The 25,710-nt window shown below is 50.4% G+C and overlaps 1 protein-coding gene across 1 annotated transcript; it reads right to left on the bottom strand.

Annotated features, from left to right (window-relative positions):
* Window positions 1–3,020: 3,020 nt before the first annotated feature.
* Atp6v1b1 (ATPase H+ transporting V1 subunit B1) lies at window positions 3,021–21,548 on the bottom strand. The gene is given in 14 exon segments (NM_001107867.2): window positions 3,021–4,088; window positions 4,174–4,303; window positions 4,464–4,568; window positions 5,560–5,642; window positions 5,791–5,941; window positions 6,136–6,259; window positions 7,029–7,126; window positions 7,697–7,798; window positions 8,548–8,687; window positions 9,538–9,615; window positions 10,022–10,115; window positions 10,281–10,379; window positions 14,978–15,033; window positions 21,370–21,548. Coding segments are annotated over 14 exon segments (1,542 nt in total). The 5' UTR covers window positions 21,488–21,548; the 3' UTR covers window positions 3,021–3,924.
* Window positions 21,549–25,710: the final 4,162 nt, after the last annotated feature.

Below are 25,710 nucleotides of genomic sequence, written 5' to 3'. Positions count from 1 at the left end.
GGTTCAGATTAATCAGTGTGATGGGGATCAACTCATTGGTATTTGACAAAATCCCTTGGTTGATATTTCCATGCACCCAGGTTAGGAACTATTTCAAGGTGGTTCTGCCTTATATTCTTTCTGAAGAGGAAAGAGGACTTCTGGGAAAGGAGGGTCACCAGAATGGAACAAGAAGGTAGGGGAGTTGGGCAGAGGTGTCAGAAGGGATGGATGCTCTTAATGGAAGACTTTAGCCAGACCCATGCAGCACGGTAGAGGGCCTGGTAAAAAGCAGACAATTGACCAAGAGAAATATCAGAATCGCACCTGGAGGGTAGTGGCAATAGCAGGGTCATTTGCAAGGGAGATAGGAGGCTGGGTGAGGAAGCAGTGCTCACAGAGTGCACAGGACCCAGAAAGGTACTGTCCCCAGTATGCAAGTCTTGCTGTCCCCCACCATCCTGTGATCTCAAGGTCCTTCTGAAGCCTAAGCTAGTTTGAATTGGGTTTCTGTCACTTTCGGGATAGCTGAATAGGTAAAGGCTCTCTGTTAAATCTTCATGGGCTACACTGACCAGAAGTAGATAGTGGCCTTGGAATGAACTGTGTGGGTAGCACTGTGACACCCAAGGGGCAGTGGGAAATCTCTCTGAACTGTTGGGGAGCAGCAGATAAGTGACAGTGAGAAACTATCCTTGGACTGCAGGCATGGCTTGTCAGAGGAGGGCATACCCACATGGGTCGAGGCCTGCGTGCTCACCAGTACTTCCACTCTGTGGCTGAGCATGTGCTTCTATAAGAATGATTCCAGGGGCTGGGGACTTAGCTCAGTGGTAGAGCACTTGCCTAGGAAGCGCAAGGCCCTGGGTTCGGTCCCCAGCTCCAAAAAAAAGAACCCCCCCCCCAAAAAAAAAAAAAAAGAAGAATGATTCTAAAAGTCAGCCAGTCCACTGGACCAGGCATGGCAGTGCACATCTGCAGTCCCAGCATTCCAGGGGTAGAGGCAGAAGATTGCACCAAGTTTGAGGCCAGCCTGGTCTACACAATGAGTTCCAGGGCTACATGGGGACAACTTTCAAAACTAAAAATTAAAAATAAGTAAACAAAAGAGCATTACCCTAAATCATATAAAAATAAGAAAATAGTCATGAAAATCAAAATATAAGTAACGAGAGGAGACCTCAGAGCCATCAGAGCCATTCCTAGCCCCACCCCTATTTCAGTGCAATCGGAGAAGCTCCAAAATGGGTGTGTGTGGCTGAGAAAGTAGGGATTCGTCTCTCCTCAGTTCTGAAATATATGAACTGGAAGAGCAAGATGCCAGTTTGCCTCTTCCTCCTTCTGTCACCAGCTCCAAGCCACAGACTGGGAGCTATGTGGAAAAGCTAAGTGTCCTTTTCCCCCAAGTCTTCACGAATAGGGTAGATATTCCTCTCAAAGGTTAGGAGAAAAGGCTTTTTGAGTTCTGATTGCTCAGAAACTTTTTTTTAAAAAAGCAGGATGTTACTGAGAAAAGTGGTCCATTCACCCACAGCAGGGGCTTGGGGGTTATACCTAGTCAATTTGAGGGACTTGAGAGTTTTAAAGATCCGTATCAAAGGAAATTATTGGTTTTTCTAAGTGTGGAGAAGTTCAAATCCTGGATATTTGGGTAGTAAATGGTTTAAAAAAAAAGGTAGTAGGCCAACTGGTTTACTAGAGGAACCCCTGGAGAGACAGCATACAAGAGTCTTCCTAGGCCAGAATACACATCAGTCAGGTCTTTGATAAAAATGGCCTCCGCAGTTTACTCCCCAGAGGCATCTTGGGAAATAGAACAAGAGGCTGGGAATTAGGGAGAGCTAGAAGCTTGGTGTAATATCAGCAGAGGCAGAGGGTTAAACAGAGATCAGACAGACAGTCAAAAAGGATTTTATTTAAACCCCGACTCTCCCAGAGTGACTGTGTGTGCAGGGCTGTTTCCAGAAGTAGGTACATTGAGGCTTTAAGAGAGGGGAAAGACATTGCTAAAATCACCCATGTGAGGCACCAACATATAAGCAACAAAACAAAGTCCCAGAGAGAGGGTTTGGGTAGGTGAGAGTTGCTAGCACACATACTGAAAATAAGCAGTTTTCAGAAGAAAAAGTGTGAGATGAACTAAGAAGTAGGCAACTGTAACCCTCAAACTAGAAACAAACAAACCTGGGCAACAAGCCAACTGAGAAGTCTGGACACCAGACTTACAAAGTAGTCCTTATACATGTGTTCCCAGAGCTAAAGGAAACTACAGAGGGAAGGGTGGGAAAATACCTTATATTAAAGACAGCACATTAATGCAGAGTGTTATTGAAAGAGAACAAAGTGAACGTTCTAGAATTGGAAGTCACACTGAGAACTGGAGCAAGGGCCCAGCGGGAGATGTGAAAATGCACGGGAAAGATGGCTCAGCAGTTCTTAGGCACTGGCTGTTCCTACTGGGGACCCAGAACCCACAGGGCAGCTTGTAACCACCTGTAACTGCAGTTCTAGGAGACATGGAGAGGAGAGAGGCAGCCTGGAAATCTGGGGGTTAGAATACTCATCTCCCCCTCTCTGAGACAGAACCTCTCACTATGCAGCTCTAGCTGGCTGAGAACCCACCTGCCTCTACTTCCTGGTGCTGGGACCAAAAGTATGTGCTGCCACGTGCAGCTAACTCCCCACCCCAACGGTTGCTTGTGTGTGTGCACATGTGCAAGTCAGAAGCCAAGATTTGGGAGGTGCTGTTCTCCTTTCACCATATCACCATTCTCAGGTAGTCAGGTAGCCGGGCTTTGTGGCAAGTGATTTTAATGGCTGGGCCATCTTAGTTCTATTTTGGAGGGCTAGGAACCCACCCCTAGACTGTGTGTGTAGTAGGCAAGTGCTTTACGAATGAGCCCCAGCCCTTTCGTATTTTACTTTTTTGTATTTTTTGAAATAGAGTTTCATGTAGCCCAGGCTGGCCTCAAATTCACTATGTAGTGGAGGATAACCTTGAATTTCTGGTCCTCCTGCTTCCACTTTCCAAGAACTGGGATTATAGTTACATGTAGTCATGCCTGGTCTGTGCAGTGCAGGGACTGGGACCCAGGGTTTCCTGAATGCTGAATACTCAGCCACATCAGCTCAGCTCTCATTTTAACAGAAATACTTCCCTAAGTGGAATTCTGTTAGGGTACTAATTCAACTGAGTTTTCCTGACTTTTCCCTTTTTCTTTCTTTTCTTTCTTTCTTTCTTTCTTTCTTTCTTTCTTTCTTTCTGTCTATCTGTCTGTCTGTCTTTTCTTTTATTTTTCTCTTTTCTTCTTCCTTCCTTTCTTTCTTTCTTTCTTTCTTTCTTTCTTTCTTTCTTCCTTTCTTTCTTTCTTTCTTTCTTTCTTTCTTTCTTTCTTTCTTTCTTTCTTTCTTTCTTTCTTTCTTTCTTTCTTTCTTTCTTTCTTTCTTTCTTTCTTTCTTTCTTTCTTTCTTTCTTTCTTTCTTTCTTTCTTTCTTTCTTTCTTTCTTTCTTTCTTTCTTTCTGACAGAGTTTGGCTACTTAGTCCTGACTAACTTTGAACTCACAGAGATCTGTCTACCTGACATCCTGAGTACTGGGATTAAAACCATGCTCCATTGTGCCCAACTAGAGTTTCCTTTGTAAATACTTTGTAAATACATGATATAATCTGCACTTTCAACAATCAGCTATTCCCACTCTTGTTTTCACCAGAGATAAATTCGTTTGTTACTGTTTTGTTTTCCATTTCAGTTACATCTCTGGAGGCGGGGCTTCTAAAATAAAAACATAGGCCCGAGGTGGAGTTCCGTAGTAAGAGCGCCTGCTTAATATTCTGGATGATGCCCTCCCCCGCTTCCATTCTCAGCAAGCCCCTAAAGAAAAAAAGCCCACCCACCCACCTACATCACTCCTGTCTAAAAAGAAGGCTGCGGCTGGGGGTTGCTTTAGAGCGCCGTGTCGGATGCGGGGTCCTGCTGCGCCCCCTGGCGAGAGTAGAACTCGTCCGTCACGCTCTGCGGAATGCGCTTCAGCATCTCTTTAGGAAAGATGCGCAGCAGTTTCCAGCCCAGGTCCAGCGACTCGAACACTGTGCGGTTCTCGTAGGGACCTGGGGACCACGAAGGACCGTAAGGACCTCTGGCCCAGAAGGAAAGGGCTAGGCGGTCGCGGCTCCGCACCCAGCCGTGCCCCACCTTGGTTGATGAAATTCTTCTCGAACTTCTGCAGGAACTCCAGGTAGAGCAGGTCCTCGGAGGTGAGCGCCTCCTCCCCCACCACCGCTTTCATGGCCTGCACGTCCTTCCCGATGGCGTAGCAGGCGTACTACGGAAGAGCAGTGGTCAGCGTGGGCTCACCACCGCTGTAGGCTGAGCTCCCCTTGCTAGAGACCAGCTTTGCCTGGACAAGAACTTCTTGTCCAGGTGGGGCTCAGAACTTCAGCTTCTAAATCGGGGTTATCTTCATCCACTGCCCCTCTCCTTACCAGCTGGTTGGAGACATCTCCGTGGTCCTTTCTGGTCATGCCCTCACCTATGGCCGACTTCATCAGTCGTGAGAGGGAAGGGAGCACATTGATGGGTGGGTAGACCTGGGAGCACAAGAGAGTGACAAATAACTGGACAGACGCTCTCCTTCCATACACCTGTTCCTCCACACCCTTCTCAGGACACTCCTACTCATCCTGCAGACAATTAACAAGCAGAGCAGCCACACTACACCTGCTTCGCTCCCCATAGATTCTAGGCCTCCGTTACCAAGTGAGAGAGCCTGAGGTGGTCTGTATATGTGAATCCATGCAGGAAGGAAGCTGGAGCTAGGGCTAATGGGGTGAAATTAGCCAACACAACACTCTTTTTAAAAACATTTGATTATTTGCACAAACAAGTAGTATCTTAGAAGCATCTGTGTGTATATGTGTGTGTGCATGTGCGTTTATGTGTGTGCAGGTGTGTGTATGTGTGTGAGCATGTGTGTGTGCATGGGTGTGTGTATTCATGTGTATTTGTGTGTTTTGAGATAGGGTCTCTTCTGGGCTCAAACTTGCTTTGTAGCTAAAGATAGCTTTGAACTTCTGATCTTCCTGCCTCCGCCTCCCTAGCCCTAGGATTACAGGCTTATGCTGGGATTGCAGGCTGAGTTGTTGCTTGGTTTATGCAATGCTGGGATTGGAACCCAGGGCCTCCTACATGCTAGGCAGGCTCTTAAGCAATTGAGCTACACCCCGAGCCCTGTTACCTCTATTTCGTGTCACCAAAGCAAATTGTAACAGAAAGAGAAGTATTTTCTATTTGATGGCTTTCATATGCTTCATATGTTCTAGTGTATCCACCTCCTCCCCCAGTACATTGGTGTGATATGTAAACATGGGTACAGAGGATTAGGGACATATTCTCAATGTCAAGGGGGCTACCCTGAGGCTAGTTGTGAAGCACAGGCTCCCCCACCACCTAGCTCTGGACGCTGTAACTTTGGGCCAGCCTCTCATCCCTCTTGCACTGGAGTCATACATGACTTCACTGTCTTGGTGGCAAGGAAGCAGATGTGGAGGGAAGGGGGTGGATATTTGGAGGGAACAGTACCTGCCGGTTATGTAGCTGTCTGTCCACATAAATCTGTCCCTCTGTGATGAAGCCAGTCAGGTCTGGGATGGGGTGGGTAATATCTGCAAGCAAATGGCCTGCCCTCAGTGTGTGGGGACTGGGTGGGTTCACATCTACTGGGGACACGTGAGTTCTGCTTTAATCATGGGAGTGATGGGGTGGCTGGTGGGAAAGGAGGGGGGACTCTGGAGGGCAGGGGTGTGAGGCTACCGTCATTAGGCATAGTGAGAATGGGGATCTGGGTTATGGAGCCACCCCGGCCCTCCACACGGCCGGCTCGCTCATAGATGGTGGCCAAGTCTGTGTACATATATCCGGGGAAGCCACGGCGTCCTGGTACTTCCTCTCGGGCAGCTGAGACCTGCAGCACCCACAACAATGGGTATGTCAGGAGATGAAAGACTAGATTCAGGAGGAGAGATTAGGAGGCTGGACTGGGGTGGGGGGAAGAAGAGGAATGGCCAGCCTGTGACTGAGCCCTGGGAATCACTGATGGATGTGGGAGTGAGAGACAGGGAGGAGGTGGTTTGAACCTGAGGCCTTTAGCCAGCTTACCTCCCGCAAAGCTTCCGCATAGGAGCTCATGTCAGTCAATATGACCAGCACATGCTTCTCACACTGGTAGGCAAGGAACTCAGCTGTGGTCAGTGCCAGACGTGGGGTGATGATCCGCTCAATCCTGGAAGCCAAGCATGGCAGTGCTCAGGGAGCATGGAGGCCCAGGCCTGGGTTCCATGATACCCATGAACTGAATGTTCTCAAGAACAATGGTTCTCAAGAGTGGATGTTTTCTGGCAATACAGATGCTCCCTTTCCTACTGTCCAGGATGAGCCCCCCTCCCCCAAGTCCCTTTCCTACTAGCAGTTCTCCTAGCGTACTTCCTGTATTTAACTGGCCACTTTCAGTTCGGAGGCTGTGGTCCTGTGGACCTCTCCTTAGCAATGCCGTCTCAGCCTTCAGAGTTCTGTTACTTACGTAATATGCAGGATAGTCTAGTAGGTTTCTAATTTCATCCGTGTGAACCCTAGATTTAAAACTCCATCTTTGAAACTTTCAAAATAGAGCATTTCTTCCCCCCCCCCCCCCCCCCCCCCGGGGCTGGGGACCGAACCCAGGGCCTTGCGCTTCCTAGGCAAACGCTCTACCACTGAGCTAAATCCCCAACCCCTAGAACATTTCTTAAATATTGGAACCTGCCTATAGAGGTGATTCAGGCATGAGGTTCTCTGACTGGAATAGCACACAGATGCAGAAAGCAAAGGGGCAAGTAGGGTCCTGTTCTGGCTTCCTAGCGGCCCCCAGGTTGCAATTTCCATATCTGTACAACCAAGAGTTATTCTCAAAGCTCTGGCCCATGGCTGTCGTTCTGGGGTGTCCTGAACCCCTAGTATCCCAGGTCTAGAAAAGAGGCAGGTCCCAAAGGCAGTCCGAGCTTAGAAGCACTCACGTAGGGTCATTGGCCAAATTCAGGAAGAGACAGACATTCCCCATGGTTCCATTCTGCTCGAAATCTGACTTGAAGAACCTGGCTGTCTCCATGTTCACCTAGACACATAGCCAGGAGAGCTATAGGTCCAGACCACATGGCCAAGGGCAGGGCTTAGTCATGTCCAGCTTTTCTCAGCAAATCTTGGGGACTGACCAGCTTAACAGTCATGGGGCCACAGGTGAATAGTCACTGAGGTGGCCCTAGGGCTCAAAAAGGACTCACCAGGTCCCCCCATTGCAAATATCTGCCTCTTCTCACACCCAGCTTCTTCTTGTCCTTCCCTTGGCTAGTTACCTCCCCACACAGCTTGTCAGCCTCCCATTGAACCCCCTAAGGATTGAACCCATGGTATCCCCTTCCAGAAGTTATCTTGTCTCTATAGATCCTCTGGGCTCCTTCCCTAGGTCAAGTATGGCCCATCTTATAGCAGCAATGGCCCCTGGGCTACCTCAAGGGTCACCCTGCCCTGGTCACTGAGTCCTTCTCTGTCCATTTGGTCAGGCTGAACTTTTGGGGCTTCTCAGGATGCAGGACTGGGTGTCCCTCATCAGAATAGGCTGTGTCAGGGCCAAGGCAGGAGTGGCTGCTTCTCACAGCTTCCAGAACTTGCCTCCAGCTTCCCTTACCCCCATGGCTGCAAAGACAATGGCGAAGTTGTCTTCATGATAATCCAGCACAGCCTTGGATTTCTTCACCAGCCCAGCTTGGCGGCAGATCTGGGCTGCAATCTGAGAGAGGATGGGCCAGGAGGGAGACTGTCAGGGCCAGAGCCCCTTGTGTGGCTTGCCTGAGCATCATGGAGGAGGACAGACTGTTAGAGACTTTGGATGGGGAGAGTCCAAGCCCAGAGAGTAAGGAACTGCCCTGAATCCTGCAGTCTTTCCCCGGGTTGGGGATGGTCTGTTCTTTTGGCTGTGAAGGAGTTGAAGGCACCTGTGACAGGGGGCAGGGCTGAGTCCTAAAGGGTAGTCTTGGTGTGAATTCAGGCAGTTTAGTTTCAGGGCCTGCACCTCCTCAGCCTGCTGGACGAACATGTGTGACCATGCGAGCCCTCTGTCCCAAACCAAGACATGTTGGGGAGGGAGACTCTTGAAAGAGAGCTAGCATAGTCAGGAATGGTGAGGAAAGGCTATCTAGAAACTGTGTCATACCATTGGCTCTGAGAGGACCACATGGCTCCTGTCTGGTGGTGTAGTCAGGCAAACACTACTAGTACAAGGACTGAGTACAGGCTGCAGGTTTTTTACACTGGAGTCTGCTTGGGCTCTCTGAAGTTAGTGAGCAGTCCATTCACTAGGGACAGCATGCAACCTTTCCCTGAAGCAATGTGTGACTGTGTGTGTTGGGAGTGTCTCTTGTGCAGCCCTGACCTCCAGTGGCCAGGAAGCACCAGCAGGGTAGATACTTACACTGCATGGCACAGAAGTGCTCAGTACTCGCCTGGAAGCCCAGGCCTCGGATTGTCCCTGGTCCTTACCTCATTGTGGGGGAGCCCCGCTGCAGAGAAGATGGGAATCTTCTGGCCACGGGCGATGCTGTTCATGACATCGATGGGGGAGATTCCCGTCTGGATCATCTCCTCAGGGTAGATTCGGTCATGGGGATTGATTGGCTGGCCTGGAGGAGTGAACATGGAGCCAGGTTCAGGCTCAAGCCCATCTCTGTACCACCAGCCCCCAAGGTGTCTGTCGGCCAACCTTAACAGCAGCCTCTGCAACAGTGGAACTGCGCTCTGTGGGCACAGTGGCACCCAGGCACAAGTGTCACGCCCGGTTCTCTTGTGCATATTAGATGCAGCTTAAAAATGAAATTTCCTTTCATCTGAATAATACCAGGGGCAGCTTCAAGTTCAAGCATGGGTCCAATGCTATCTTAGATTGTATTTCCTAGCACCTTAGACGCATGTGGCAGGTGGTGAGGACCTTAGCTAGACAGCCCTTCTCAACACTGAGGCACCTGACTGGTGTTCAGAGAACCAGAGGGTGGTTCAAAGTCTAGGTGTGAACAGACTGTGCTTTGCCACTAGCTTGGACTGTGGCCTGGTTAAATGAGGGGGCTCCACAGGCCCCCATTACTCTCTCAGAAAACAAATGGGCTGAGGTTGGGGGAGTCAGGAAGGTCTCCTCAAGAATAGCTAGGGTCCCCGGAAGGGCTCTGTCTCTGCTGTGCCCACTTCCTGCCCCAGCTCCTGGGAGAGAGCTTATGAAACTGAAGGCCACAGAGAATAGCTGGAGGTGCTGTGCACTGACAGAATGGAGTGCCAGGGGCAGTTTGGGGACTCTATGGTGTATCTGAGGACAGAGGGGCCTTTACTGATCTGCCTGTATATCTGATCAGCCATGGGGTTAGCACTACTTGGCCTGGATCTGTGCAGGACTTCCAAGAGTAGGTGGCAGAAAGAATGGCTTGGATCAGACAGATGCTGAGGCTGTGCCCTCAAAGCCATGCGCAGCCTCCACTCTCTTACCATTGATGTCCAGAAAGTCCTCTGCCATGACAGCAGGTCCTTTGTCAATGGGTTTGCCAGAGCCATTGAAAATCCGACCTGGGAGGGACAAGGGGTGCAGGTAGATGTTCATGCTCCCAGCATCTGCAAGGCCACGAGCTCCCCATACCCCTTCAGAATCTCTCTACCCTGTATTCTCCCCCTCCTGAGTCCCCAGCTACTACACACAAGGCATTTTGGAGTCATCCTGTCCACTGACCTGGGCCCAGGTGTCACTTATCAGAGAACCAGGCTCAGCCATCCCTTTCAACCTGCACCTGCAATGATTTAGCCTCACCCTCTCATCATGCAGCCTGGTCTATATGCTGGTCCCTGCACTAGGGATGGGAGCTAGAGAGAGAAAGTATAGCCTCAGAGAGCACATAGGAAACATTCAAGTACAGGCACTCTGGGCTTTGCCGGAGAAGCCAGGAAGACCGAGGTGCACACAGCCTGCCACTCTCACCCAGCATGTCCTCTGACACTGGAGTCCGCAGGATGTCGCCTGTGAATTCACATGTGGTCTTCTGGGAATCGATCCCTGAGGTCCCCTCAAACACCTGTGAGTTAGACACCGCTGCTGAGTGGCTTGCTGGAAAGAGTGGGGCTTCCCACTGTAGGCACTCAGTGCGCAGCTCCGAGCAGGGGAATCGGTCCTTCTTCCCTCCAAGACTTGTAAGATAGCACGGGAACTGTGAGTTTGTTCTTAGAATTGGCACACTTACCTGAACAATGGCTTTGGTCCCAGCCACTTCAAGCACTTGGCCACTCCTCTGAGTACCATCAGGGAGGGTAAAGTTGACAATCTCAGCGTACTGGGCAAACTGTTAGGGAGAAGAGTCACCCAGGGTGAAGCCAGGTCACCTCCCTGTTTCTCCTCCTTCTGATCTTAAACTACTGCCTGTTTTCTTGTGCCCTGGTGTGGGGAAGGGGATTTTGTTTGGGAGGGGCACACTGGAGTGAACTGGGACTTTAATCAGAAGCACGTGTTAGAGCCAAAGCTCCCTCCTTAGTGCAAGTTTGTGGCAGGCGGCTAATTACCCAAATGATTATTGAGCCCTAAAGCCATTAACTCATGAGCCTTAGTCTTTTCATCTTTAAAACAAGAATGCTAAGAATAAGTCTCACTCCAGAGGCAGCTGTGCAGGGTGGGAGCCACACAGGCAAGCTGTGCACATAGCCAGGCAGGGGTGGGGTTTCCTGAGCACCAAGGAGAAGCACACTTGTCACCAGAAGAAAGACTCCCTGTTTTCCAGGTGTCCCTATGAACCAGTGATACCAATTCCTAGTTATGGAACTGGAGTTGATGCCTGTTTAATGAGTGACAACCCATTCCTAGCTAAGGAGTGGGGAATGGGGGGGTTGCTGACATCTGTGTAAAGCTTAGGAATTTAAACACAGGTCAGGTCAATAGGCAGGGAGCAACATGTTCCTGGCCATCCTCTCTAATCAGCAAGAAAATGAAAATGAAAACCATGGTGAGGTACCACTGCACACCTGCTGATGTGGTGTGATGGTGGTGGTGGTGATGGTGATGGTGGTGGTGGTGGTGGAGGTGGTGGTGGTGGTGGTGGTGGTGGTGGTGAAGGTGGTGGTGATGGTGGTGGTGGTAGTGATGGTGGTGATGATGGTGGAGGTGGTGGTGGTGGTGGTGGTGGTGGTGATGTTGGTGATGGTGGTGGTGGTGGTGATGGTGATGGTGGTGGTAGTGGTGGTGGTGGTGATGATGATGATGATGATGATGCTAATAAAGGCAGATTACACACACTACTGTGGATATGGAGAAATCGGAACCCTCTTTATTCTTCCAGGTGGACTATAAACCAGTGCACTGAGGAAAGCAGTGTGCAGTCCCTCAAAAGGTTAGAATAGAGTTACCATTTGCCCTTAGAAGTTTTACTCTTAGATATGTACCTAACAACTAAACACATATATATTCACATAAAACCTTGACTGTAAATGCTCATGGAAACATTATTCATAATAGAAAGGGAAGGATGGAAAGAAAGAGAGGAAAAGAAAACAGGGCTGGAGGATCTAGTTCCAGAAGATCCAACACTTTCTTCTGGTCAATATGGGCATTGCATTCATGTGTATACACACACACACACACACACACACACACACAAACCAAAAAGAACAAAGAGCTATTGGAAAAGGAAACCACAACAAGCTCTACCAATCAGATTCAGAAAACAATAAAAGAAATATGTATGTATGTGTATATGTATATATATGTATGTATATATATATATGAATTTAGAAGAAATGAATGAAGACTTAGGCGACTACAACTCAAGCCAGAACTAATTAAAAATTAATAGAAAGGCAGAACAATCTTACAATTTCTTTTTTGAGAAAGGTCTCACAATATAGCTCTGTCTAGCCTGGAACTCAATTTGTAGATCAGGCTGGCCTTAAACTCAGAGATCTATCTGCCTCTGTCTCGTGAGTGCTGGGATTAAAGGTGTGTGATACCTTTCTTGGCTGATTCTGTGAAGATATTAAATAGTTTAAAGCATTGGCCAGTGAGAGTTATGCCAGGAAATTTTAATAAGCAAGAACAAATAATTTGAAATTTTCTTAAACTTTTTAAAAGATACTGGGTTTAATTCATTTTATGAGGCAAGCATGACCTTGAAACCAAAATAAAACCCTGATAGGAAAGTTGGAGGCTACTTGATCTCTATCCCCAAATCCTAACTGAACATTCACACATGGAGTTCAGTGATGGATTAAAAAGACCACGTTACAAACTCAAAGAAAAAAAAAAACAGAAAAAAATGAAGATAGCCACATAGGACTAAGTTCAGAGCACAAGGTTACTCTAACGGAACTCTCCAGTGAAGCGCATCTTATTAATGGATTATAAGATCTAAAAATCAATATCCTAAAAGTTGGAGAAGAAAGTTAAAAAATTGTCTAAGGTGTCCTGGAGATGGCTCAGCAGTTAAGAGTTCACAATATCCTCTAACTGCTTTTGGCTTCTGGTGGCTCCTTGGGGGTGTGGTGGAGAGAGAGAGAGAGAGAGAAGGAGAGAGAGAGAGAGAGAGAGAGAGAGAGGGGGGGGGGGGGAGAGAGAGAGAGAGAGAGAGAGAGGGAGAGAGAGAGAGAGAGGCAGAGAGGAGGAGACAGAGAGACAGAGAGAGACACACACACACACACAGAGGCAGACAGAGACAGAGGGGGGGGCAGGGTAGCGGGCCCAGCCAGTTTGCTTACAGCAACGTCACAGATGAGAACACACTGGGGGTCTACAGAGATGTGTGATGGCGGGTCCTTCCACAGACCCTGCTGGGACTCAGGTCAGGGCACACTTCAGAGCAAGCACTCCTGCCTCACACCACTGTCTATCTGTATATGTACTGTGGCACTGAGGGTAGCATCCAAGGTAGTGAGCTTGCTAAGCACGCATACTGCTCCTGACACACCTGCTGCAATATTTATCTTCACATACAGTAAACACACAGGCCTCTCTGTAGCTCTTACACCACAGAGAGAATCAGGGTAAAAGGATGTGTATTCGTAAACTATTTGTAGCAGCAGAACCTGTAAACAGAATGGGACTACTCAATAAATCCATATTAGCTTTTTTTTTTCCTTTCTCTTTGCCTGACAAATGCAACTTAAAGAAGTCTTTGTTTTGGCTCATGGTCTGAGAGGATTTAGTTCACCTCGGTGCGAAAGGCTTGGGACAGAACTTGAGGTGGCTGGCCACAAGAAGAGGTGAATTCTGGTGCTCAGCTTCGGTTCCCCCTTTCCCTTTTTATTCAGCCTGGGACCTCACCTTATGGGATGATGCCACCTACATTCTGGGCAAGTCTTCCATTCTTTTTTTTTTTTAATATTTATTTATTTTATGTATTTGAGTATACTGTAGCTGTCTTCAGACACACCAGAAGAGGGCATCGGGTCTCATTACAGATGGTTGTGAGCCACCATGTGGTTGCTGGGATTTGAACTCAGGACCTCTGGAAGAGCAGTCAGTGCTCTTAACCACTGAGCCACCTTTCCAGCCCCCAAGTCTTCCATTCTTATTTAAACCTTTCTGGAGATTGCTCTTACACACATACCTAATGGCACGTCTCCTAGGTGATCCTAAAACCTAGTTGACACTGAAGGTTAAGCCCTATAAATAGTATACCCAGAAACACAGCCTGCTGGGACACCATACAACAGGGGTGCAGGCAGCTCTCCCCACCTGCGCTGTTCACCTGTAGAAGAGCACAGACTCCAGGTTTCACGGGTCTGGAGGCAACGGGACAGATGATTAGCAGTCTTTCCTTTGTTTCTCTGGGTACAAGGAGCATGCGTTATTTTTGCTATTAAAATATATTAACATTTGGTGACATGTTTTAGTGCCGGAAGTTATCATCATCGTGGCTGTCATTCTGTCTCCTTATGGCCACACACTAGTGACCTTACGGGTCTGGGGAGAGTTGGATAGACTAGTAACCAGGGTGGGGATACTCTCCCAGGGTTTCCCTTCTCAGATTTTCAGTGATGACTGTCACCGAAGACGGTTTTGTTTGTCCTTTTCTCCCAGCGGTCTCTAGATCCCGTGGTGTGGGGTTTCTCTATGAGTGGCTCTTCCCAGCCCTAATTTCTTCGAAGTGGTTGAGTTGCGGAAGCCCAACCGTTTCGCCTCTCAACCACAAGAGGGCGCTCAAGAGCAGAGAGCCAAAGGAAGTGAGTGCTACAGCAAAGTCCCACTCTTTAGTCCTCTGCTCCCTTTCGTGCGAGCCTGGGGTCTTATCTAAAACCACCCCTGTCTCCTGTGTTTGTCCTCTCACTAGAGAGATCGGACTGTCAGCCTGAAGAGTAAAACTTCAACAGGGAATACTAACTTGGGCTTAAAAGAAACCAAGCAATAAACCAGCTCAACAAAAGCGGGGGTGGGAGGGGTTGGGGATTTAGCTCGGTAGAGCGCTTGCCTAGCAAGCTCAAGGCCCTGGGTTTGGTCCCCAGCTCCGGAAAAAAAGAAAAAAAAATCGGGGGTGGGGGGCGGCGCGGGGAAGAGGGAGGCAGGGAGGCAGGGAGGCAGGGAGGCAGGGAGGCAGGGAGGCAGGGAGGCAGGGAGGCAGGGAGAGAAATGCAGCTCAGGATACAGCACAGCTCTTGCCTGACATGCATAAGGTCCTGGGTTTGATCTCTAGCCCCTGGGTCGTGGGTCGGAGAGACTAAGAGATGAAGGAGGGCCAGCTTGGGTAGGCCGGGCTAGTACTAGCCCCAGCCCCCACTTCCCCAGCCTGTACCCTGTGTGCTTATGCTTTTTACAGCCTCTCACAGACAAGAGGAAACTTTGCAGGTGACTTGAGAAGCGACAGAATTAAAAAGAATTAAGACAAGGTCTCTGAATGGACAGCTTAAAAGAAACCTGGGATATAGCCTAGGGCCTAGGAGAGGGACTGAAGAGTCTTACCTTGACTTGGTCCAGCACCACCAGAGGCCCATTGACGCTGCATACTGTCCTGTAGGCTGGGGGAGGGGAGGGGTGTGTGAGGGTCTCACCCTTATGTCCCACTGTGCTCTACCTCCAAGAGAATCTGCATGGGCACACACACATTCATGCAGAGAGAGAGAGAGAATCATCCTCTGTCTCCTGCCTTCTGTGCACCCCCACTCCTCCTCAGCCTGGGCCATCAGGGTCATTAGCTGTGACAGCACCAGCCACCATTGCTGTAAGGGTCAAGCCCCTGCCACAGGCCCCCCACTGTCTCGACACCTGCAGGATGCTGGAGGAGGGCATGAGGGCAGAGGCCTCCTCAGAGTCCTGCCCAGGCCTGCTGAGCTCCCTACCCCATGTGCTTCCCCTCTGGCCTCAACCCCCACCTCTTCTACTCCCCTTACCCAACTCCACTCAAATTTTCCAAAAGGTTCTGGGCCACAGCTGTGGCCTCCTGGACCCTTCCCCAGGCCCCCACTGCCCTCCCTTCACCCTGCACTGATGAGCTCTGTGGGATGAGGGGCGCTGTAGCCCTCTGTGTCCTCCACCAAGCCCTGACCAGGTCCCACCAGCTCACTGGGCATCCTGTGGGGGAGGGAAGGGTGTAGACAGACAGACAGACAGACAGACAGACAGACAGACAGACACACACACACACACACACACACACACACACACCATAGTGAGAGCAGAGCTCAGCTCCCAGGGTAAGACCCATGGACTGTCAGCCAGGAAGCCCACCTTTGGTCCTGCTAAGTGCTGGGGCTAGCTGGGGATTCTGAGTAGGCTGTGGTCCCTGGTCTGTGGTAAGGGAGTACCATGGCTCATCCCTTTCAGGGATTCTGGAGTGCACCAGTAACACAGTAATTTAGACAAGTAATTTAGCCAGACCAGATGAATGGGATGCTGGGAAGGAACTGGGTCACTCACAGATGACAGAGTTCAGGGAAGGTGGGCACAGTGGGCCTGGAGCTGGGAAAAGGCAGGCTTGTGGCAGATCTGGGGAGGGCCTACCCTGTGCTCCCCATCAGCCCACACTGGTTCACAGCATGCCTGGCCCCAGAAGAAGTCAGTGTCCCTGTCCATGCCCTCCCAGTCATTTAAGCTGCATTCACACTGTGTGTGCACCAGAAGGAACAAGTGTGCAAGGCCAACCTTCCCAGGGTAAGGACCATGCAAAGCTCAAGGCTGAGCCAGGCGAGTGCTGCAGCACATCCCTTCCCTTCCCTCTACACTAAAGGAGGCCTACCCTTATCAGAGGCAGGATCCAGAAGCCCCTGCTGGAGTGAAGGGCCAGCTCCTATCCTGCATTTCTCCCTCAGGCCAGCCTTATCACCATGGCCAATGGCTCCCCTCAGCCTCCTCCTGCAGCACCTAGTCTCACAGGAGACCACTACAAACAACACCAGGCACATTCCCCCAGAGGTTCCTTTTCCTTCTCATCTTCCACCTCTAGCATCCTTGGAAGAAACCCACAATGTTCCCCACTGAAGGGCTTCTTACAGACCAGACCAGGCCCTGCCCCTTCCCTCTCTTCCTCCTCCCTTCCTTTCTTTGAGCACGGCTGTTCTGGCTGTTGAATGCCATCCAACCACCACCAATGAAGGCAAATAGACTCAAAGGGATGGCCTATTATCCAATGGAAGGACAGAGTGAGCGTGGTGTTACTGAAACTATCAGGAACTACAGGGACACTGTTGAGATGGGAGGATCAGGACAGCCGAGTGAGGTGAGCAACAGGATGGGTCTCATGGAGGCCAAGATGGGCAGATGAGTTGTGAAACCAGTAGGCAAAAGAGTTGAAGAGTCTATGGGACAGACATGAGACCAGATTGGGTGCTCAGGGAAGAAATGCCCTCAAGTAGGGGATGCCCTCAAGTTAAGGGGAGGTTTACAAGCAGCCCCAGGGAGTTGTGGAAAGTGCTCATGGCAGAGTTGAAATAAGCCCTGGTTTGTTTGTTTATTTGTTTGTTTGTTTGTTTGTTTGTTTAGCTCCTCAGTGCCTTGAGGGACAGAGAGGCTAGAGACATTCATGACTCCCAGGCTGGCTTCCAGTGTTGGGAGAGCCGTCAGGGATGGCCTCTGCTGTGCTCAGTATAAGGCAGACACAGGAATACATAGGGCTGTTTGATCTGGGAGGCACTAACTGGTTCCATGAACTCAGTATTCCCATGCGTCCCACATCAGAACCAACAGGTTTCTCCATCTTGGTCCCAGGCCAAATGGGAGTCCTGATGCCCAGCCCAAGGGCCACATTCCAAACTCCTGCCCGCTGAGGACAATGGAGGAAAAGATGAGAAAGAATGTGTATAGGGGAAGGGCAGGGGCGGGGGGGGGGGACTGGTGGACCACGTGACATACACTCTGATGAAATTTTACACACTGAAATGGTGTAGAGTGGAGCTAGTGAGACCAGTAGAAGCAGGACCAGTAGCAGCACCTGACCAGGATGGGAAGCAGACAGGCAGGCAAGTGTTTCCAAGCCTGAGAGAGCTGGCTTTTGCTAGATCCATAGACTTGGGGGAAGACAGCGGTGAGCTTAGGGTCAAGAGACTGCAGCATGTCTGGGTCAGAGTGCCTTGTCTCAGGAGGGAAAAGAACCATAAAGCCCAAAGGGATCACTTGAAGTCTCACAATCTTGGGAGGCCAGCCTTTCTGCTTTCTTCTGTGACAGCCTGCCCCCCCCCCCCCATCTTCAATACTTCATAGTCTGCCCTGTGTCATTTCTATCCAACAATTTTACCTGGAGAGGGGGTACCTGGAGATGAAGGTTAGGGACTAGAGGCTGGGCTCCCTGCTTGATATGGAGTAGGAAGGGTGGGGGGCAATGCTGGTGGCCTGGCTGACCCTCTGGGACTCAGGTAGGGAGAGCATAGCCTTGCTCAGTCAGACCACATAATGACCCCTGTGAGGTCTCTGAGCCATCTCAGCACACCCAGCTCTAGGCAGGGATGACAGAGTGACTGGAGACAGACAGAACTCTCTCTGTATTATGGAGCCCTCGCTTTAGAAAGCTACTCAAGTACCACTTCCTATTCAACAGCGACTGCAGGCATTTCAGGCCTTGCCCTTGCCTACCTCTTACAGCATGTCTACCCGACCTCTCTGAGGGATTGTAGACTCCAACTTTCTCAGAGCCATCTGCTTTATTGGGAGGGGGGGGGGAGACTGATAAGGTCTCATTCTTGTTTCATTTGAGTTGTCATTTATTTGCCTTGATCAGTGACAGTTGGGTAGCATTCACAGTGCAGGCTTGCTTCAAATTCCCTTTTATTGACCAGGGTGACTTCAAGCTTGTGGCCATCCTCCTGAGAGTTAGGTGCATAGACACAACAGCACCCCTAGGTTTGGGCTGTCCAGTTAGGACTCGTGCAAAGGGAAACCAAACTCCAAAGGTCTCCCTGGCTGGTGGGCACCCTGACTGTGTCCCTTGCATGGAGCGGTAAACTAAAGTGGAGAGATTTGGCTGGTTCTGGGGCACTCAGGGATTATGGCCACCGCCCACCCAGAGATGTCCCACTTGACCCTGAAGAAAGAAACAGGATGGTGAGCTGGCAGGAGCGAGTTGGCTCCTCTGACCTCAGGGCACTCTCTCAATGGACTTTCCTCAGACTCAGCAGACACTCTCTGCTCTGCCCAACCCCTTCCATTGTCTCTGACACTGGAGTTGCTTTGGGGGCTGCGGGGTGGAAGAGAGCTCCCTACCCCCACGACCCAGTGGCCTTCCCTTGAAAGGCGCAGCAGGGCTCCTACAAGGCCCTAAAAGGCCCTAATTAGTGCAGGCCCTGCTACACCTGCACTGTCCGATCTTGGTCCCCCCCCCACATCCCTCCTCCCCAGCAGGCTGGAGGCCAGGGTTGGGGCAACCCTAGGGCAGCAGATCCTGCTCCTCCACCCCTGGGGGAGGGGTCACCGTTGGAAGATGGGTCTTAGAATCAAACCTACTTGTTAGGACCCTACTGTAACTTCTTCCCCTTTGGGTTAATAACCTGGCTCCATCCCTCCAAATTGTCCTTTTGCACCTTTGCATAAGCTGGACACCCCCCCCCCATGCAATGCTGCATGTCTAGCCATTGACCCCATGAAGCTGCACCTCTACAATCAGCAGAGACCCTCCGGGATTAAGGGTGGCTCCACTGGGCAAGGAGGGCCCTGATCCCAAGGTGGATATCGCTGGCACTCATATTCAGTCCCATCTTTGTTCTTCCCCCTCTTTTCTGGCCAGCTCTGTCCCTCAGCATAGCATTAAGACACACTTCCACCACAGTTGTACCCTGTGAGGGCCAGACTCTGATGATCAGACTTGCCTCTGTGCAAGGCTACAAGAGCCCTTGGGACCCTGACCCTCTGGGGTGGCCCATCTCCTAGGCTCCCTGTCCAGTTCTCCAGCCTGAGCTAGAGACCGGTGTTTCAGAGTAGAGTGCCTAGAGGAGGGTAAGGGAGACAGCCTACCTGTGTAAGGCGGACAACAGCCACACTTCCCAGGAAGAACATCTCCCAGATACCCAAGATAAATGGAGGGGGAATGGGGAGCTAGGCTGACCCAGTCTAGGAAGGTGTCCTTGGAGGGCTAGCCAGGCCTCTAGGGATATCCTGTGAGGACTGTCAGCCTGTGGTAAGGTGATGGACGGTACCACAGCAGAACCTGGAGTGCATCCTTCTGTAGCCTTTGCTGCGTCACTGTGAGCATGGCCTTATTGTCTTGGGTGGGGGGAGACTGTCACAACGTACAGGGTGTTGACAATAAACATGGTCAGTAGGAGGAAACTGGGGAGAGGCTGCTTTAGCTTGAGCCCTCCTACCTGGAGGAATACATGGTGGGTGAGGTGTGGCACACAAAGGTTGTACCAGGAGATCCTTTGTGGATCCCTGTAAGGCCACATTCCAGAAGGAAAGCTGAGCCGGGAGGTGCAGACATCTGCCCCACCCAACCTGGCAGCTCTCCTTTGCACGAAGGTGGGAGAGTCTGTGGGGCAGAGTATCGAATAGCCCCAAACCTGGGCACAATGGTGCCCTCTCTCCACTGATTTCTGGGCTCTCATGACCCAAGCTTTTGCCTAGGGGGCTATCTCTGGACTCTGTGTTCCTGAGGCAGGGCCTTCTGGCCTCTGTGAGAAACCGGGCCTGCCCCCTTGCACCTTTCTCCCTAGTTGGTGCACATTGTGCCCATGGCAGCCCCAGACAGTCCCAGCACCCAGGGCCATGGTCCCTGAAGGCTGAAAGACAATCTGCTTGCTCTGAGCTCAGCCATGGGGCGCCCTGAATGTATACTGCACCTCCTCTGTGGGGTTGGGTGACTCTGGAGTCAGGGTGAAGGAGTGGCTGTGTCTAGCTCCTTCCCCTCCCCCAGCACATCCTGTTAAGGAGCCTCAGGCTCTGGTCAGCTGGGGCTACTCAGGCTGGTTTACTCCAGAAAGCTGGACTATCAGGCCAGGGAGAGTGACCTTGGACAAGAACGTGAGGGGTGGCTTTGGCCCTGTGGGCCTTGCCAGGTTTTCGACACTGGCGTGACTTACCCCTCCAGATCAGGCACAGTTGCCTACTGACCAGATGAGAAAGGCACACCATGTGTGAACCAGTACATGTTCTTACCCCAACAGTATACACTCATTACTGCAGTTACACTTCATGTAAGCGTGAATCCACTTGAACACACATGTGCATCACATTCAGGCACACACACACACACACACACACACACACACACACACACCTCACCTCCACCCTGTGTGTACAAACATGCACACACATGCTGTTACATGTCTTGTGCCCCTGCCCCCAAGTGGAGAATGCCCTTCTAGTACATGTCTTTATGGATAGATTTTCCCCCTAGAAGGTGATGCAGGCATCCGTTGGCACAACACACCAGATACTGAATTCCTCAAGCCAAGTGCCCACCGACTATACTGCTATACACATCAGTACAGATCACTCTGTACCCACTCATACACGCTCGCCTGTGTTCTCCTTCCCTCCCTCCCCCCCCTCCCTCCCTTCCTCTGTCTCTGTCTTTGTCTCAAACTCAAGCTGTCTCTGTCTAGGTCTGTCTGGGTCTGTCTGTCGTCTGTCTGTCTGTCTGTCTGTCTGTCTGTGTCTGTCTGTCAGACTGTCTCTCAGGCTCTCTCTGGACTTTGGATCTTAGGATCCTGATGATAACTCAGCCCTCTCCTCTGGGCCAGCCTGAATAGGGACCTCCATCCTGCCACCTGCAGAGGTGACCCAGGCACACAGGCTCTATCTAGAGGCGATGCTGCAGAGTTCTTCTGGACTCATAGCTCCTGATCTCCCTAGGTCTTGGTCCTGTTTCTGAGGCAAAAAGCAATGATCCCAGCAGCCCACTCCCTCACCAGTTGGACGTGAATACTCACTGACACGGGGGTGGGTGATGTAGTTTCGGGTCACAACCTGCACATGCTCTCGGGCTGTGCCTGGGTCGCAGCTATTGCTAGTGAATCCCGAGGGCCTGCCGTCTACTTGTGTGGCCATGGCGTGTGGAGAGCTGCAGTCAGTGCCTGAGGAGACTGGTGGTAGCTCTAAGACTTCAGTTTCAGCTAGAGCTGGCTGCTCAGCCTGTGCCAGCGGCCACCCCTCCCCTTCCCTATGTCTCTGCTTCCCTCCTCTGCCAGGTTGACTGTAAACAGGGAAGCTGGCACGCACCAGTTCCCAAGGTTTCTCAGGCACAGGCTCAGCAGGGCCTGTAGTGGCTGCCCCACTCAGTCCCGAAAGCTTGCAATGAATGGCAGAGCAAGGTGCCCAGATGTCTCTCAGCACAGTTTCCATAGTGAGTGTGGCTTCAGCTTTCCTTCTTTTAACAAGTCCTTGTCCCCCACCTTATGTTTCTTTGGTTTCCTCATGCCCTATTTCTGGCAGGTTGTCTTCTCAACCTGCACCCTTTGTCCTGAGCCACACCTAGATACCCTTTCCTCTCCAATTCCATCATCTTGTCATCTTTGAGGGCCATCTCCTGGCCAGTTACAGGCCACCTGCTTCAGTAAGCTACCACGTCCCTTAAATCAGTCTGTGCTGTCTTCCCTGCCACTCTCTCCAGCATTGTCCACTTCAGGTCTCTGCTCCCCCTCTCATGCCTCCCATTCTGTAAAAGAACTCTTCGGTTGGGGGTTGTGTGTGGCTAATAAGGAGCAGACTCCTGTTTGCATGCGTCCATAAATCTACATAGCTGAAGAAATCATGTAAGCTTATGCCTGTGGTCCCCTGTTACCTTTCTGTGTGAAATTTTGCTACATATTTAAAAAGCTGTTATTGTGGGTAATTAACTGTGATGGTTAACTTTGACTGCCAAGTTGACAAGACTTAGAATCACCTAGAAAGTATAGCCAGCCCATCCCCCTCCTACAACCACCATGCCTTCCTACCATACTGAATTGCAATCTCAAACCGTGAACCAAAATAAGGTTTTTCTTCATTGTTTCTTCTTCCAGATACTTTGTCATAGCAATGAAGAAGTAACTAATATGGGAAGGATTAGGAGGAGGTGGCACTTGGGGTGGGCTTTGAGGTTTCAAAGGACTTGCATCGAGTGTTCTGTCTGCTTCTTCCTGCTTGTGGATCTGGATGTGAGTTTCCAGCAGCTGCTCCAACATCACGCCTGCCTACTGCCATGCCACCCCACCATGATGGCCATAGACTCTAATTCTCTGCAACTCGTCTACACATTGCCTTGGTCGTGGTGTCTTATCACTGCACTAGAAAAGTAATTAATACAGCAGGACAGCATTCAGGCTGCAGCATGGTTTCTGCTCATCTCTCTTCTGCAGTGAGCAATGGCAGCAGGCAGAGCAAAGATATGAAGTGTGCAGTTTCTCAAAGAAGAGGGAGAGTTTAGAGTTACAGTTGAAGCAGGATCAAAAAGCAGAACTGTGAGAGATGTTTGAACCTTTAAAGAGAACCTGGTATTCTGCTCTGGGACAATAGGAAATGGGCTCAGAAGGCAAGCTCACCTATCAGAGGCCCCAAGTTGTGAAAATGCAAGTTCATTTGACAGGAGAGAGCCTGCACTGAGGAATCCCCAAGTGTTTTCTGATCTTTGACTGCTGGAGAGAACAGAGCCTACTCCAACTGTGGGAGAAGAGGCCAGACCACATCTCAGGCAGATAGCAGAACTTGGTAGTAGCATCCACTCCTTGCTGGTTTTACAGGCATAAAATGTAGGTGTTACACAGCTGTGGAGGCTTGCACAAGGTTCTAGAAAGCTTTTAAGGCCAGTTCACGTGTGGCAAGTTTGAATCCCCTGCAAAGAGGCCTTGAGAAGCCATTGTATGAAACTGTGAGGGTAAAGCTTAAGTTGTAATAGAGATGTCAGGCCATTAGTGTCTGTTGAGGAAAGCTGTTGGCATAAATTGAGTTAGCTTACTGTGAGTGGCAGAACTAAGGGACAGAGCTACCCAAGCCCATTGGCACCTTGACATCTCTGTCTGGATTCTTGGTCCCAGATGTCAGAGCTACAGGATTTGTATTTACCCTGCTGGACTCTGGTCTTTTTTTTTTTTTTTTTTTTTTTTTTTTTTTGGCCCAGTCTTTTCTTGTTATGTGGTGGTTTGAACGGGTTTGGCCCCATAGATTCATGTGCTTCAATGCTTGGCTCATAGGGAGTGGCACCATTTGGAGGTGTGGCTTTATTGGAGTGGGTGTGGTCTTGTTGGAGGAAGTGTGTCACTGTGTAGGCAGGCTTTGGGGTCTTCTATGCTCAAGCTCAGCCCAGTGTGGAATCAGAGCCTCCTGCTGGCTGCCTGATGAAGACAATCCCCCTCCTGCTGCCTGCAGATCAAGATGTAGAACTCCTTCTCCAGCACCATGTCTGCCTGCATGCTGCCTTCAAGCCATGATGAAAATGCACTGAGCCTCTGAAACTGTAAGCCAGCCCCCGTGAAAGGTTTTCCTTTATAAGAGCTGCCTTGATCATGGTGTCTCTTCACAACAATGGAACAATAAGACAGGCCCATTCATCCCTTTTGGAACAGGAAAACTTACTCTGTGCCGCCATGTGTTGACAGTGTGTAGTGGTGGCTCACATCTTTAATCCCAGCACCCAAGAGGCAGAGGCAGAGGCAGAGGCAGAGGCAGAGGCAGAGGCAGAGGCAGAGGCAGAGGCAGAGGCAGAGGCAGAGGCAGAGGCAGAGGCAGAGGCAGAGGCAGAGGCAGAGGCAGAGAGGCAGAGAGGCAGAGAGAGAGGCAGAGAGAGAGGCAGAGAGAGAGGCAGAGAGGCAGAGAGGCAGAGAGAGAGGCAGAGAGGCAGAGAGAGAGGCAGAGAGGCAGAGAGGCAGAGAGGCAGAGAGGCAGAGAGGCAGAGAGGCAGAGAGGCAGAGAGGCAGAGAGGCAGAGAGGCAGAGGCAGAGAGGCAGAGAGGCAGAGAGGCAGAGAGGCAGAGAGGCAGAGGCAGAGAGGCAGAGAGGCAGAGAGGCAGAGAGGCAGAGAGGCAGAGAGGCAGAGGCAGAGAGGCAGAGAGGCAGAGAGGCAGAGAGGCAGAGAGGCAGAGAGAGAGAGGCAGAGAGGCAGAGAGGCAGAGAGGCAGAGAGGCAGAGGCAGAGGCAGAGGCAGAGGCAGAGGCAGAGGCAGAGGCAGAGGCAGAGGCAGAGGCAGAGGCAGAGGCAGAGGCAGAGGCAGAGGCAGAGGCAGAGGCAGGAGGATCTCTGAGTTTGAGGTTAACCTGGTCTACAGAGTGGTTTCCAGGACAACTAGGGAAACCCAGTGTCAAAAACAAAAACAAAAAGACAAAAAAATTAGTATGTAATTTTTAAAAATAGGGTCTTTCCGTTATTTTGTCTGTGTTTGTCTGAATCTCCACACTTTGAGCAACAGTGGAATTGTGAAGACTTTAAGAATCTTAAAGATGGATTAAACACACTTTAACTTTACATCAGACTTTAGAGCCCAAGGTGGAATGGTGTTGTTGAGAAGTGACGTTTATGTGCCAGATTAGCAGTGAGGGGGATGATGGGTAATCGATTGTCACTTTGATGGGATTTAGAGTCATCCTACTATCCATCCCTCTGGATATCTGTCAGGGCATTTCCAGGGTTTTAACTGAGGAGAGAGGACCCAACCTGAATGTGGAGACAGCAATCCTCAGACTGGGGTCCCAGACTGAAGACATTAAATGAGAAAGAGACCTAAGCACCAGCATTCACCCCAGCTTCCTGACTGAGGGTGCAGTGTGACCAGCTGCCTCACTTCTGTGGCTATGCCTTCCCACCAAGATGGACTGCACCTTCAATAAAATAAACGAGCCCAAATAAACCTTTCCTTCCTCACCTCGCTTCTGCTACATGTGCTGTTGCAGTAACTGGAAAAGTTAGTGGTACAGTGGGTGGACAACTTCCTGAGAACCTGTAATCATTGCTACCAACAAAGGTTGCATGAAAACAAACTGAAGAAGATGAGCTTTTTCTGAGTGCTTCATGTTGCACAGGCCCTCTCCAGACCGCAGTCTTGCTCTGGCTTTCCTCTGATCCCTCTCAGATCTTTCACTATGTACCGTTCAGCTCCTTGAAGGGCTTACTGCCCATGAAATGAGTATTTTGAAGTTTGAAAGGAAAGCTTACATAGAAGTGACATCTTAACCAGGGAAAGCACGGGTGCTTCAGGGCTGTGGCACCTGGATGGAAGCTGTTAATGGTGGATCCATGACTGTGCCTACCCCCTCCCTTTTGTGGTTCCCATTCTGCTAACATTGAGGACAGGGACAGCAGGGA

Source organism: Rattus norvegicus, chromosome 4 (assembly GCF_021556685.1).
Source record: "Rattus norvegicus strain SHRSP/BbbUtx chromosome 4, alternate assembly SHRSP_T2T, whole genome shotgun sequence".
In the NCBI taxonomy this organism is placed as follows: domain Eukaryota; kingdom Metazoa; phylum Chordata; class Mammalia; order Rodentia; family Muridae; genus Rattus; species Rattus norvegicus.
Note: the sequence above shows the minus strand (reverse complement) of the source record. Positions and strands in the feature narration are given on the sequence as shown.